The sequence below is a fragment of the Drosophila virilis genome, chromosome 2, assembly GCF_030788295.1.
Source record: "Drosophila virilis strain 15010-1051.87 chromosome 2, Dvir_AGI_RSII-ME, whole genome shotgun sequence".
Classification (NCBI taxonomy): Eukaryota; Metazoa; Arthropoda; class Insecta; order Diptera; family Drosophilidae; genus Drosophila; species Drosophila virilis.
This window is the reverse complement of record NC_091544.1, coordinates 5986833-6003574: the sequence shown is the minus strand read 5'-3', so window position 1 is coordinate 6003574 and position 16742 is coordinate 5986833. Positions and strand designations below refer to the sequence as shown.

The following is a 16742-nucleotide window of genomic DNA, read 5'->3' as shown; positions in this document are numbered from 1 at the left end:
TTAACATAAGACTAAATATGGCATGTTGTTGCGCCTTAAGGGTGCTCCAAGAGGGTAGGACATGAGGAAATGCCGCTGCTCGAGGGGAACTTAAGGATAAGGATAAGCCAAGCCGACAATCTAGGGTACATACAAATGTCAAATATTTGCTGAGCTGTGATTAATGTTGATTCAACGCACACTGCTGGTCCTTTGCATGGGACTCTTGCCGCTAAACGCCGTCTTTTGGTACAATTCACCTGTAACAGAAAGGAAGCGACGGCTCCGGAAACTCATTTTCGGTATGAAACAAAAAAAAAAAAGTAAGAAAAAAGGAGAATAGTCGATTGCTTAGCATGAATTTCATTTTGCTCGTCTTTTGTATGGCAATTAATTAAACTGATTGAATGTTTAACAATTTATCCGGCAATAAAACAAAGTGCCATCAAATACGAACACTAAGCAAAGCAACTAAAAGACATCACTTGAATTTCCCATCGGCTCAAGTGCACTTAGCTGCTGGCAAGCTGGTCAAACTGCGCAAGTAAATGCCCGAACTGCCATGGCTGGTCACGTTGCGTCAATAGACATCCGAAATGCACTTTGATGCCAAAGTGTTGCAGTTGTTTCCACAATATGCAGTTTTTTTCTTCCTTTATTGGGTTTTCGCACAAAATATATATTAGTTGCCAAGCCATGCTGATGTGCTATCTATGAGTTGCAAAGTAAACTCGGGTTGCGTCAATACCATTCATTTAGTGCGAACGATTCATGTTTGTTGGAAACCTGTTTACTTAAAGTTCTACGAAGAATTTCTCAAGCATTCGAATATATTTAAGATTGATTTTACTCCATCAATTAGTTCAATTCATACAAAACATCTTTATCACAATGTATACAATTTTAACAGCAATGAATATCCAACACAGCTAGTTTTCCATTTAAATCTTTTTTTAAATGACAAATCGTTGTAACTCTTTTTTTATCCCATTTGCAATCGTTTTTCGTATTACTAGTAAAATATACTCTTCATAGGGCTTATTGGATAAATTTTTAATTTAACAAAAAGTTTAATCGCTTTGTTTAAATTTGTCTTAAGAGTAAAGATAAGATGTTCCCAGTTATTGCTGTAAGTCGATAAATTGTACAAAAATGTTATGAAACTATGCAATTTGTAATTTATAAGTCCCCGTTCTATACAAATTAATTGACATTTTCCACATATATGTAGTTAGATATGTAGGGATGACCATTCGATGGCCTTCACAAGCACTTGAGTTCTTTATGTTCATATTATTTTATTTAGAGAAATTGGTGAACAAGCGTAAACTTATGATTATTGTACATTTTCCGACATGTATTTCAAAGACAACGAGCAACAGCGAACACATCTTTTCATTGACTCTTCTAGCTTACAACTGAGCTTCTCCTTCTTGTATTTTTATCGATAAATCTATCGTTGATTAAATATCCATAGCAGGGTTGCATATGATAAGTGATTTTATATTACCAAATGAGTATAATGCCAACATTATACTCGCCTGTTTAATTTAACTGATTGTAAGTTCGACCACTCCTAGTTCTGTTTCCAACTCCTACACTCGGCCATCCTGACTCTTCATTCGACCCGAATGACGACTCTTCTGTTAAATTAGCATTTGGCTCCCATTTTTTCATGTATTCTGCTACAGTTGTAGTTTTCCCTGGACCTTCGTGGTCGCCTACCTTTTCTACGTCATATCTACCATGGTTTTGAATCTTTACTATTTTATATGGACCAAAGAATTTAGGTTTCAATTTTAAACCAGTACCATACTGTGTTCTCTTAATGGCTACAAGTTCGTTTATTTTATAATTGGACTCTTTTTTGCGATGTTTATTAAAAGATTTTCGGTTTTCCTGCTGTATTTTTGCTATATTTTGCCGCGCTTCTTTACGAACTTCTTCTCTTTCGTTACTTAGCTCCTCTATAGCAGCTTCTTCTAATAGTTCTTGCAAGTCCGATATTCTTTTAAGTTTCATCTCCACACCAGTCAACAATCTAAACGGTGAAACTTTAGTGCTTCTTGGCGGCGTACTGTTGATTGTTTGTTGAACGATATCAATATGCTTATACCAGCTACAAGGATTTTCACGACATAGTTTAGACAACATTGGTATTACGATTTTGTGTATACGTTCTACCTGGCCGTTTCCTCTTGGAACTCCTGTAGCTATCGTAAGATGCTGTATACCTTCTGTTTCACAGTACTCCTTGAACAGGTTTGAAACGAAAGCTGCACCCCTATCTGATATTATGCGCTTAGGATTTCCAAACACTGCTGCCTGCCGTCTTAGTCGATCTACAACTCCTTCTGCGGTGGTATTTTTTGTTGGATAGAGCCAAACAAATTTTGAAAACGCATCGACTATCACTAGAATATAGTTATAGTTTTTACTTGTCTGTTCTATTGGACCGACATGATCCACATGGTACGTGCCTAAGGGCTTGTCTTCTTTGTCAATTGGTGCCAAAAACCCTTCTTTCTTGCCTGATTTGCTCTCAGATATTATGCATTCTACGCAACTTTTTACAATTTTTGGCACTTTTGACGATAGCTGCGGAATATAGAATGTCTTCTCGATTGCTTCTTGAGTTCGTTTTGCTGAGAAATGCCCTTGCTTGTGTGCAATTCTTATGATTTCGTCTTCCATCAGCGATGGTACTACTATAAGTTCCTTGATGGGATCCTTGTATAAAATACCATGCCTAACATAAAAATCTTCGTATGTGCTACAATCCAAAACAGTTAGCACCGCTCGGACCCAATCATCTCTCGCTTGTGCTTGCTGCAATCTGTGCTGCAGTGAGTCTTCAAGCATAAGACAGGATACGCGGCTTAAAGCATCAACATGCCTCATTTTGCTGCCATTTCGATGCTCAATACTGTAGTCAAAATCTTGAAGGAAGAGTGCCCAACGCGAGACTCTCAATGGAATATCTCCACGTTTTTTCATGGTCAAAGCGAAAGCGTTACAGTCGGTCACAATCTTAAATTTTATGCCAAGTAAGTAAACGCGCCACTTTTTCAAGGCCTCGACTATAGCCAGCACCTCAAGCTCATAAGAATGATACTTCTCTTCTGAGGGTTTTGTTTTCCGACTTAAATATTGAATTGGATGCAACAATTGATCGTCCGAGTCTTTTTGCAAGAGTACACCACCATAACCATTCATTGAGGCGTCCGTATGCACTTCAGTCTTGGCTTTCGGATTATATAATCGCAATACTGGAGTACTAACTAATGCTGATTTTAATTGCCTGAATGCGACTAGTTGTTCTTCATCAACTTTAAATTGCACGTCTTTCCGTAACAAATCGGAGAGCGGTTTGGCTATCAGCGCATAGTCTTCTACAAAGCGCCTAAAGTACGATGTTAATCCGAGAAAACGCTGCAAACTCTTTCGGTCATGCGGTATAGGAAAATTTTGAACTGCCTGGGTTTTTCTTGCAGATGGTCTTATTGTGCCTCCCTGTATAACGTACCCTAAAAAGTCAACTTCCTTCATGAGAAACTGGCACTTGCTCCACTTAATACGCAAGTTAAACTCTGCTGCTCTGTCCAGTACGCGCTTTAACTTTTGGATACCTTCATCTATATCCTTGGAGGGAATTATAAGATCATCCATATAAGTTACGACTGTACCATCCTGTACCAGATCTACAAGAATTGCATGAATGAATCTGGAAAATACAGCTGGGGAGTTCGATATTCCAAAAGGGACGAACAGGAATTCATATTGCCCTGCACTTGTTACAAATGATGTAAATTTTCTCGAATTTGGCTCAATTGGAACATGAAAAAATCCGTTTGCGAGATCAAGTGTAGTAAACACACTTTGGCCCTGCAATCTCTCAATCACATCGTCTATTAAGGGCATTGGAAAATTGTCCCTCGCGATCTTTTCGTTTAAACGCCTGTAGTCACAGCACAATCTTTTGGTACCATCTTTTTTCGGAACGAGGACAACAGGAGATGCATACTCCGATGTACTTGGCTGTATGATCTTTTCTTCTAGCCAAGTTTTGATTTGCGAATCGACAATAGACTTGTCCGCATGTGATATGCGCCTTGGGCGTTCGAAAACTGGACGCTCATCATTTAACAAAATTTTCATTTCAATTGGACATTTCTTCTTCATTTCAGGTGAATAGTTTTTAATTATTGCTTGAACTGCGTCTGCAACAGGTTTTTCTAAGTGATGTAGATCGATCTCAGCCTCCTGATTTTCTGCAAAAAAGCATACATCTTTGAATTCTTGTAAAAGCTCTATGTCTGGCTTCTTATTTTCGACAGTATCTTCTGTTATTGTTGATGTCTTGTCAATTACTCTCTCGTTTGCATTGTCCTTCACTTTGGGTCGAAATTCTACGAAATTTTCCGATACTATTAAGTCCGCTTGCTTCAATACGCTGTTTCCTATTACAGCTGAGTATTGGATGTCGTCTCTGCTCGTAACATGAAAGGTTATATCCAGTAAGATACCATCAACTTCGACTTGAGTGACAAAGCTTCCCAGTGTATTTAGCTCACTATTACAGATACCAACAAGACACTGTTTTTCATTATTCAGTTCAACTTTTCCTAGCTCTTTAAGGATATCATCGCGTATCAGACAGAGGTCACAGCCTGTATCGATTAATGCAGAGAAGCATATGTTCTTACAAGACAACTCCTTAAAAATGCATTTTCCACTACTGTTGGCCTTGTTTATCATCGTGTTCGCATTTTGGCCTTCTTTCTTCTCCACTGCACGCGATCCTGAACAGTTAGCTGCCTTATGCCCTGGTTGAGCACACTTGTAACATTTTATTGGCTGTCTACATTCTCTGGCTAGATGTGATGGATCGCCGCATTTGAAACATTTCTTAATTCGTTCTTTATTCAAGTCAGGTTTCTTTTCTTCGGTATCGTTATGCATCCTACCCGTATTAGACGCTTGAGGGCGACTACTACGGATTTTCTCATATACCTTGATTTGTTCTTTTAGTTGCTGCAGAGTCTTGGCCTGATACAGATTACTTTTGTTACTCCTCGAGTCAGGTATTCCCTCAATAAAATATTCTATCAGGCTTGAGTCATCCAGGTTAAGAGGTCCGCCAATTTCCATAAGGCTATACAGATATTCTATATAATCTTCACCTTGACGCTTACGCCTATTCCGCAACATGCGGTGGACGTCTATTGATGAAACTACCGTCCCAAATTCTTCCAATAGCGCTTGCTTTAAAGATATCCAATCTGAAATTCCATGCTGACTGCGCACGAATAATTTTGCTGCACCTTTTAGTAATTGCTTTGAGTAAATAAATTTCTGAAGGTCGTTCCACTGCACTGCCAAAGCGTTATCTTCAAATTCATGAATCCATTTTTCAACAGCTGGTTGATTTGACCCATTGAATTGCGAGAGTGAATCTTCAATGTCGCGTAATGTAAACGTTGTTCGGACTATCTGCATTGGTGAGCTTTGACGGGTATGAGCCGACCCAGCATCGTCATACTCAGATTCATTATCGTCAACCTGCAACCCATAATATTCTAAAAGTCGGTCTTGCAAAGTTTGCTTTCTACCTGTTGTTACCAAACTAAGTGCCGATAACTTTTCTTTTAATTCGTTAACTCTTAACGCCAAAATTTCGTCTCTGTTCATTTTGTTATCGTCGTTGCTCGCTTTTCACAATGCTTAAAATTGAATCTTACAAATAAACAATTCAATGTACTTAACTTAATGGTATAAGTAATTAAACTCTTATGAATCAAATTTTAGTTTTTTTTTTTTCAGCAACTTTAGAAATTATTAAATTGTTATATTCGTCTGTCTTAACTTATACTTTCACTTTGTGTTTGCTTACACTTAATTTCTTCTTTGTTATAATTTGATTCTTTGAAAATTTTTTACTGATTTAACACTCTTTACTCAACAACTAGTTAATTATTTTCATATAATGACGAAATAACATACTCTGTTGTTGATCTGTAACTTGATACACCCTGTGATCATCGTTGTCGTGTTGAAGCACGTTCCAGTCACACGCTCTTTTATTGAAAGATTCCGCGCTCTTCGCTCTTCGCCTCTTTGATCTGCAACTTCTTATTTCATCACGAAGTGAAAATTTTGCGCTATCCAGCCTTTGCTACGCAGAATTTAAAACATCGCCTTCTCGCTTGCGCTTATCGACCACTGTCACGCAATACACGACTGTTTGTCTCGCTCTTACTAGAGCTCTCTAGGCATACTTCGCCGCTGTCGCCATTAATCCTAGACGATTCTTGACTTTTTCCATTTTTTCCAGGGCATACGAATTTTAATGAATTTTCATGCACCCGCTTCGTTTTATGCTCCGATTAATAGTCTTGCATACGTTTGTACTCGTTAATCAATTTACGAATTTCACAATTTCTGTCTATCCCACTTCTGACACCAAATTTGTAGGGATGACCATTCGATGGCCTTCACAAGCACTTGAGTTCTTTATGTTCATATTATTTTATTTAGAGAAATTGGTGAACAAGCGTAAACTTATGATTATTGTACATTTTCCGACATGTATTTCAAAGACAACGAGCAACAGCGAACACATCTTTTCATTGACTCTTCTAGCTTACAACTGAGCTTCTCCTTCTTGTATTTTTATCGATAAATCTATCGTTGATTAAATATCCATAGCAGGGTTGCATATGATAAGTGATTTTATATTACCAAATGAGTATAATGCCAACATTATACTCGCCTGTTTAATTTAACTGATTGTAAGTTCGACCACTCCTAGTTCTGTTTCCAACTCCTACAGATATGTTAGTTATTTATGCTTCAGTGCTGAATCTGCCTCAATAGGTGTTTATTTTCCACCATAGCATTTTTGAGAAAAATTGGGTTTTGTTAAGGTTTTCTTTCCGCAGTTTTTTGGCAAAGGTTTTGGGTTAAGTTTCGGCTCACAACAATTGAATAACATGCACTCCAGACTCAAACTAGTCCGCATTAAAATTGGCTTGTGTTCTTGGCCACAATTCGAAATTTGAATAACATATATTTCGCGCTTATTATACAAAAGTATATCAACAGATGGAATAAACGCTTTTCCCTTCTGCTTATTACATAAAATTGCACAATAATATAATAAACTTACTCAATCCACTACATTTAGGTCTTAAAGAACCTTAAATATGTTTCCTAAAAGCTCTAAAGGCCACCTGCTTTGTAGAACTCGTTGTGCTCACAAAATTCACACGTCAATTATATATATTTTTTTTCTTTTTCATTGGCCGTCAATTCCGTTATGTATACGCATAGTTGCACAACAAGGAAAAGTATGCGCATTGTGTTTTATGTTTATGTGTTGAGATATATATATATATATAAAATGAAAAAAAAGGCCAAATCATTGCCTAATCAGATCAGACAGGGCCATTGATGGCTCAGCTGATTGCTTCCGTTGTTCCTGTTGCAGAGTTTAAAATTCAATTTTGTAGAAAATTGTATGTGCCTAAACGTATTTCAAGCATTTTTCAATTTATTTCGTCTGCCAAAATAATAATGAAGCAGCCAGCAACAGCAGGGCAGAGCAAATAGGCAGCCGGACAGACAGTCATCCGAGCAACTTGGCCAGTTGTCCAGGGCGCAAACTCAAATCAAGCCAACAAATGAGTCCCAGCAAAATGTGAGAAGCAGCAAAAAGAAAAAAAAATCAAAAATCAAAAAGAAAAAAGGTCAAAAAGGTACCAAACAACTTTAAGCTACGTGCAGGCCCTGGGCCAGCTGCTGATAGCAACAACAGACTGGCCCTCATCAATGCCAATACAAAATCGAATATTTTTTCCGTTTAAATGCGATGGGCAGGGACCTTTTTATGCCTGAGTACGATGATAATTTGGGTGTGAGGCCTGATTATTGATTGAACTTTGTTGGGTGTTGTGTCTTCCACACACACACACACACACACACACACGTGCATAAACACACATTGTGTTTAATGCTTTGATTAAACCTGATTGAATTGTCTATAGTAATGTGGCCGATTTGGCTGTCTGACAAGCATCGTAAATAACTCACAACAGACATAATTTAAGGCATGTAAAAGTTAACTTTAGTTGGAAAATAAATATAGATATTTGGGTAACTTTGATTCTAAAGATGCCGCAACCAATTTAATTTTAACAAATAAATGATGAATCTTATATAAACCGATTTTAATGAAATAACATGACTGACTCTGTAATGTTAGCAAAACCAACAAGCTGCCTTGAAAATAAATATTATTTTTCAATTCCTATGAATGTAAGCTGATTTCAGTTAGTCGTTGTTATTATACAAGTCATATAACCAACTGTACCTTAGTTCAAGACATTTCTTGGGAACTGATAACTTTTGCTGCAGCAAATCAAATTGTATTAATTATTGATAGTAATATTATCTCTATATATGTACAACAGTTTTTCCCCGGTCAAACACGTAAGAGCTGGAAAGCTGAAACTTTTGCTTTTGTCTTTGTTCAATTTCCGATGTCCACCCATCCTCGATGAAAGAAGGAGCAATAATTGTTTCAGCAATTTTAGAAATTCCAAAATTGACGGACAATATTGTAAGAAATGATCTGAAAACTTAAGACGTGGAGTTTCAGATAGTACGGGAAGAAATGTGTGGAAAATTGATTCCTAAAATTTGAAGTAAGTACTTCGAATGGACAAGGCAGGAAATACCAGCTAGTTATTGTATATAATAGTACTTGAAGAACACCAAAAGGAAATAATTAATTTAATGCCAAATAGAGAAAATTACTTTTAAATGCGTTGACCCAAAAATACCATTTACTCATTTATACTCTGATAAAAAACTAACAACAAGTCGAAGTGCTCTAGTCGTAAGTGCCCGGCTCTGCTTATAAAAATTAATAAAAGCTATTCCAAAATTGAAAACTTTTGTACGCCTATATTGAGGTGCTCAGGTCAGACCTCGTGGCACGGTATCCCGTCGGAATCAGTTGGCTGTAAAGTGTACTTTTTATACTGTTCAGCTGTAGCTGCTATAGAAATGAGAGCTTTGTTAATTACAGCAGTAAAACAGTTGTTTCAACCCTCAATTGACTACATCAGAAGACTTAAACATTTAATTTGTTTAATTTTAACAAACAGCGCAACTAATGCTGTTTAGCTTTTCATTTGTGCTGCTCGCAGAGAAATCTAACAGAAGGTAAACCGAAATGTGAACAAGTGTAAAACGAGGCAACAAAAGTGCAAAAAATTAAATTGCTTTCGCTGACAACTAGTGTTTATATATATATATACATGGGAGATTGGTGTTATTTGGGTTGGGGGTTGGTAACTATGAAACGCTTTTTTAAACATTTTCGTATCTTGTTTTACAGATCTCGAGCAATTTTCTGCCATCATTCGAGGCAATTGCCCTGGCCGTGCGGAGCATTGCCAGCAAGTTGAATTGGACGCAGGTTGACATCTATGTTGGCGGTAAGTTAACGCTTATTTCCCGATTAAATAGCTGATAATTTAAATTCATTTGCAGTCCGTCAGCATTTAATTTCCATTAAATTGCTTTTATTTCTCTCTCTTGTTACAGTCAAATGACAACAATGAACCACTTCAGTGGGAAATTATTCATTGTGTCTGAACAGGAGCTAAGAATTAAAGCTGAGCTTTTATTTTATTTGAATTAATTAAACTTAACTTGGCCGCATTAATAGTAAATTTAAAACTTAAGCTATAATATCAAAAATAAAAGTATATGTAAATTATTTTTTCAAATTAGTTCTAAAAACAAGAGTGACACATAATTATATAAAATACTCGCGGGTAATTCCCAGCCTCACACGGGCTTAGTTTGTTATTTCAAATTTAAGACATCACGTTTCCATTATTTCGTGCTTGTCATAAATTTATAATTATTTTTTTTACAACGATACTTGAAAATGATTCAGAATTAATCCCGTGACGTGCACTTCAAAATCCGTTGAAACACTTGTTTATTCTTGTTAATTGAAGAGCCTTAAGCTGAGAAATAAAGTTTCGCAGCAACATTTTCCATTCAAGAGGAATGGATGTGTGACAAGCGTTTCAAATAAATTTTTCCCAGTATGTTTGAAAATGCGTCAGGAATTATTCGTGTGATAACAAAAAACATACATACAACCGTTTTCCGGCAATTTTCCACACTGACTCTAACACCTATAACCTATATAATTTTAAAAAATCTGTCCGTTTTGACCTCAACAGTTGATCCCAACTAACTAGCTGTAAATGGTTAGATTTTCATCACAGAGACTAATTTAAAATAACAAATGTATGTACAAATGTGCATAGAAATGTATATACTAATATTATAGCACACACAATTACTGCTTGCAATCGCATGATGCTTAAACAAGTTGTTATCCAAGCAAAGCTACAGAGAGCTTCAAGGCAGGCAAAGCAGCCTGTATTAAATATATCCATGCAGGCATCAGGGCGCTGCTATGGGTCTCCAAGGGGTGGCCCCACTAATGCCAAATTATGGTCTGGTTATTAAGACAGCAAGCGAGCTACGGGGACAAAACAGCCAGCGCTGGTTGTAGTCAAGTCATAGTACACGTGTGCGTATACGCAATGCAATTAGTGGTGACATTATTATGATTAACGTCGAGCTCTAGTCGACCGCGTATCCTGTAAGCTGTGTGCGTGTGTGTGTGTGTGTGTGTGTACATGTGTATTTGTGCGCAAATGTTGACAGTCCGGCACACAAACACACAGCTATTGGATTATGTTGCTGCTGCATTTGAAATTTAATTAGGTGGCAAAAGCTTGTCACAAGACCAACTGCAGCGAACAAGGCCAAGGGCTTATTGCATTCCCATGCGAGTATTATCCGCTTAATTAATTTAAATCAGGAAAAGCTAGAAATATCAAGATAAATGTAACAAGCGCAAAGAAATTACAGATATTGAAGTCTTAAACGTAGACTGTGAAGCCTTTTTAATTAATTAGACAGCAGCTGAACAAGCAACTCAACCTATAAAATAAAATGTTTATTGGGAAAACTCAAACATGCACGAAATTTCGAATAGGAGGTGACTTTGAGGCGTCATCGCTTTGTCCTTTCTATAAACATATGTTATGTGTATGCAGTAAACTAGTTGGCTAAGATGTCGCCAAATCTCAACTGTTTGGCATTTCTGAACTTGGCTGAAGTAGCTCAGGTTGTTGACCCCATCGGCGGTTAGCAACAAAAATTCTAAATGATGTGACAGCAGTTGAGAAATTGTATAAAAACAAAGTTGTAAAATAAAACATCAGCGGCAAGTGGCAGTGGCAAGTGGCAAGCAGCACAAACAAAACCAAAATGTGCTCGCAGCAATAAAAATAACCAAGGAGAATGCCAGGAAAAAATGTAAATTTGCTAGCCAAGCAGGCGAGCGATAACAGTTCCCACACCGAACAGTCATAACTATATGGACAGCGACAGTGAGGATATTAAATATGAGCAGCATGAGTAGCAGACATCGCATTTTCAGCTAATAAAATCAGTCAGGCAGCAGTTAAAGCTGCCACACACTACCGAAAGCTGCAGAACATATAAAACAGGGCAAACGAAATGTGAATGGAATTCACTTTACAAAGTGGTTGGTTCTCAATATTCAATTCGATTTACTAGATACACAATATGAAAAAAAGCGAATGCTTTTTAAAGTTTTTAATTTAAGTTTAATATGACGTTTGTTGTCGAGCATATATGCGTTATATGCAATTACCTTTATTATATATATACATTTTCCATTTCTCTTCTTTGTTTTAAATAAACAGACCTTTTTTTCCATCTCAAAAAAGTGATATCTATAATCACCAAAAAGGACTATATCTAACTAACTTTTCTCTGCTCGAAATACATGGCAGGTATTTTATATCTTTTAAGCTATGTTATGTATGTATACTATGTTTTCAGTATAATGTATAAATAATAGAAGACTTTACTCATAACAAGTCCATATTTTATTAATGTTTTATACAATATTGATAACTACTTAAACACACCTCTTGACGTGATTCAGTCAGATGCCCAGAAAAAAACAAAAAGGAAAAGGCATACACAGCTGTGAAGCAAGGGAGAAAGAAGCATGGCCCTGATGGCCGCTTATTTGGGTAAACGATGGCACACTACCCCCTGATTTATGCGCAAACACACACACTTGCACTCACACACGCCCTCTGAGTGTATGCCCAGCAGAAGCAGAATCGAATGTAATTCCTTTAGGAATGTGCGTGCGCATTTTGGTCAAGCATTTTTATGAATAATGGTACAACAACGTCCATGGCCATAAATAGGCCATAAACGAGCCTGGGCCAGGGACAGTGAGAGAGATACATGTGTATCTCTCAAGACATAGATTGCGCTCTGGCAGTGATATTAATCTCGAGTATTTAACAATTAACATTGGCTGGTCGGCTCAGAGTTGCCGAACGGCCCCACAATTTGGCTTAGCAAAAGCATTTTGAGCTGGTTTTTATGACAGCATAATTAGGTCGAGTTGTTGCCTGGCATAGGCGATTGCTTGTCTTGGCCGAAACACATTTTATTTATGATTTGTTTTACGCTAAGTGACAGCTAATGGACTTGAGACCATAAAAGGTGGCCAAGTGTCGGCGGAACCCAAGAAGCCATATTGCCAGAATTGATTGCCACAGTAATGTGGTGATTGGTTTGACATTGAAGTTGACTTTGACTTTGACGCTGAGTCTAACGTGGACGTTGACGTTGATTTGAATCGCCTCAGTTGTCAAGTCATCAAAAACAAATATTGAAATACTGAAACAGTAGCAAGGCAATATTGAATTTCCGGTGCTTCGGCAACTCTAGCTTCAGTGTTATGCTCTTGGCAATTGTCCATCCCAGGATAAAGTCCAACAGCCCTCGACTCAATCAATCGAAATTCTTGCGCAAAGATTTCCATCTCATGCATATTGTAATTTGCAAGAACGAACTGAAGACAGTTGCAATTTAAACATTAATTGCATTTCAATGGACTGGGAAAGTTTACCCTTACAAAGTCCATGGCCCACGGCTTGCGCCCGTACACATAGACTACATATTTATATATGTTAACTGAAAAGTATTTTACAAATTCTGTCACCCATAATATACACATAATTGCATAATTTTCATGGAATTTTAATGTGGCATGTCGCCCATTGATAAGCTCCAGGCCTCATAAAGTTGATTAGTGGAATGATTTTCATGCTTTTCTTAAATTATTAAAGGGTATACAACTTATGGGATGGTATGATTAACCTCAATAACAATTGTGTTGTTTTATGTTAATTAACAAGTACATTTCTTATTGTTTGGAACAAACTTCACGCAAGCTCCCTCCCAAAGAGTTATATTTTTCTTATGGCTAATATTGGATTGCATGATAAATTTACCATATTTCTCTGTCCAAACTTAATATTTAACACAAAACTATTCTCGTCTGACTTCTTAGGGTATCCTCCAGTCAGACGATTTGCACCTTATTCTACACACATATATACTTATGTAAATATGCTGCATATCTTTTGGCGCAAGCCTTTGCGTGTGCCGTTTGAGGCACATTAAGTGAATTATAATTTCATTATAATGCCTCCCCAACTCGCCTTTGAGTGTATGCATAAATATTTAAGTAAAAATTTAACTTTTGCTCAGGTTAATATTAAGTTGACTTTTTTGGCTTGGGGGAGCTTTGCATCGTTTTTGATGACACTTTAATGTAGCACATGTCACGGCAATGCGAGTGACAATGAAACGATAACAAATGGACACAAGCTTTTGTTCTTAGAATGTTATTTAATGAAAATATTTTTATCGTTATGGGATACTGAGAAACATTTGTCTACTTTCAAATGTTCGCACTTAAAATTGTAGACTGGTGCAAGTTAAATAAATCATAATGAAAAAAACTTGAGCATGAATTCACATAACTACTTAAGTCTCGCAGCTAATGCTTTACTAATTTTTGTTTTAATTTGTTAAATATTTGAAAATGTTGAATATATTTTAACTTTACATCTGAATAAGATGTGCTAATATATGCTCTAAAGCATATGCTTTGTGGCTGCTATTCAGCCTAGCCCACATTCATATTTACATTCTAGTATCGCAACCTTACCAAAGCCAAGAAAATGCGCATTCTGCGGCCATCGCTGCAACTACATGAGCAGGAGCGCATACTTAGCGTCAACTGTCTGCACTTTGCATATGCTTTAAGCCACACGCATACATGGATGTAATGAATAGTAGTATAATGTGTGTGTGTGCATGTCTAATTCATATGTATTTGTGCTTTTTCATTTTATGCATTTAAATATTCATGGGCTGCTTAAAATATATATTACCGCAGCTGTGTGAGTTAGTTAGGATGTACATCAGTGGCTGAATGCGTGTGTGTGTGTGTGTGTGTGTGTGTGTGTAGATGTGTGTGTTTGGCAACCAAATACACAAACATTTCATGGAAATGGCTTTTAGGTTTTTGGCTTGTTTCCTCGTGCTCTTCGGTGTTTGTTTTTAAGCCAGCAAATTTGGTCAACCAAGCGATGTTATTTACAATCAGCTCATGAGAAAATAAAATGAAATGAATATGAACGCCAAACGAAAAAAGTTGCATTGCGAAATTGAAAAACCTAGTGAGAATAGGAGAAACGCTAATACAGGTTCGCCCGCTGAACACACATCAAATTTCAAGCGTAAATGAAAAAAATGGGAAGTGCTGCGTTTTTGCTTGGTCAAGTGAACAAATTTCTGAATAAAAGCAATGGCAACTGAAAAAGAATGTGTTTGCCAAATGCACAGCAACATAAAATATATGGCAGGCAGGTAAATAAATTGGACGGGCCACGTGGCCAACGCAGATGTGGCTCCAATTGCAACACATTGCAGGCAATGGGGTGCACTACCGCGCCCAAAAACGCAATCAGCACATGTCGCACTTGGCGTATACGTCATGTTATTTGCATAGAAATGCATTGAGCTGATTTTGCCGCAAGTGGGTGCGTGGTGTGTGTTTTTTTTTTTTTTGGAAAAATAAACAGAATAGCAACATATATGAGCTTTAATCCAAGTCGAATTTGATTTTCTTTCGCATAAAGAGCTATAACAAATATTGCCTAGGTTTTATATAAGTGATCAGAATTTACGGCAGAGTTTTAGGAATTCAAAATCAAATATCCCAAGGATGTGAGCAATGTTAAACCAAATAGCTTTATTCAAGGTTAAATTAACTAATTTTAAATTAAATTCCAATGTAATGTAATGTAATGAGTACTAAGCCAACCCAGTTTCCCAGTTTTTATTAGGAATCAAATTTATTTTTAAATTTTTGCATTGAATTGTTGCATTGAAAATCAAGTACCTGGAAAAGTTCACGAGCAAATGGCAAATGGCTAATAAGTCTCTTTTATTTATATTTAATACTATCGAAACAATAGATTTTTAAATGCTTATACACGTACTCAAATGGAAGTATGAATTAGCTTTTCTACTGTCTGCTCGTAGCCATGCAAATTCATTTAGGAATTTAAATGATGGCAATATTAAATTTCTGGAGAAAACGCATGCTAAATTGCCTCAAGACGCAGCCACCAACTTTGTTTTTCAAAATGTGCTGGCAAAAACAAAAACATGTTCACCGGAAAATCATGTGAATGTGGCCAAAGAAGTGAGCGGCATGTTGACAGCAAAGCGGAGCTGTGCAGTTTCGTAATGGCACAATTTTGCACTTGAGCAAACATGCGCTTGCCAATATTTCGGCAGGGAAAACTGAAGAGTCGCACCAAGTTGCGCCAGTTGTTAGGGAGACAACAACAGCAGCAAAAACAACATCAAGTTTGTCATTCACACACATGGCAAAGGACGCAGTTGCAACACGGAAGTGTGGCATCTGGGCAAAAGTTTTGCAACTTTTCATCTCGCATCTGAGTTAATTAGTGTGGCAGTTGCATTGCTAATTGAGTTAAGGGCAAAAGCAGCAGCAGCAGCAGCAACAAGAGCAAAAGTCACATACGTTTTTGAGAAAAAAAACAGCCAAGGATCTTTCACTTCTGGCCCAACTGAAAAAGCAATAGAAACCGAAACACAAACACAAGCAACAACAATAGCTTGTGTCTGGGCTGTGAATGTTGTAAATGTTTGATGCAGCCACGCTCTTCAGAGGCAGATGTTAAACGAATTAATTCAATTTTTGGCACGCACACGAAACGATGCCGGCAATTGGGTTAAACGCTTTTGACAACATGACGTATGCGCAATATCTTATTAGCACTCACTTTTCGCCAGCTCATGGGCAATTAATGTACAACCGTAAAAGTGCCGCAATGAGATACGACAGGCGACAGGCAATCGCCGCCAACTGAATTCGTCGCCTCCTCGATGCTCATTAATTATGCACTTGCGCTTCCCAGAAATCTGACATTAAGCATGACAGGGCACAAAATGGTGTATTCGCTTACCTCTTGTGCGTATATGTATGTATGTGTACAAGTGCATATAATTTGATGATATTATACCTCTGTCACTTCCGTAATAACAAAAAATATCGATATTAAATTAAGCCCTTTAATCCATAACTCACATACAACTGGATGGCAAATTTAGGGTCTCAAGAAGGCATATGCCACAGATTGGAGCTGAGGGAAGAAATAGCAAAGAAATGCATATGCCACAGAGTGCAGCTGTATAAAGAAAAGGCACAACTTATTTTATTGAGTAGG

General features: G+C 37.2%; 1 protein-coding gene across 3 annotated transcripts in view; it reads left to right on the top strand.

Moving 5' to 3' along the window:
* Positions 1 to 16742, top strand: part of LOC6629998 (uncharacterized) — a 75273-nt gene that overhangs the window by 43376 nt on the left and 15155 nt on the right. For all 3 annotated transcript variants that reach the window (XR_011416070.1, XR_011416071.1, XM_032438908.2), the window contains exon 5: positions 9383 to 9482. Coding sequence is in view for 1 of the 3 variants with exons in the window: in XM_032438908.2 (XP_032294799.1) it covers positions 9383 to 9482 (100 nt within the window). In the remaining 2 variants the exon portion in view is untranslated. The remainder of the gene's footprint in view (positions 1 to 9382; positions 9483 to 16742) is intronic.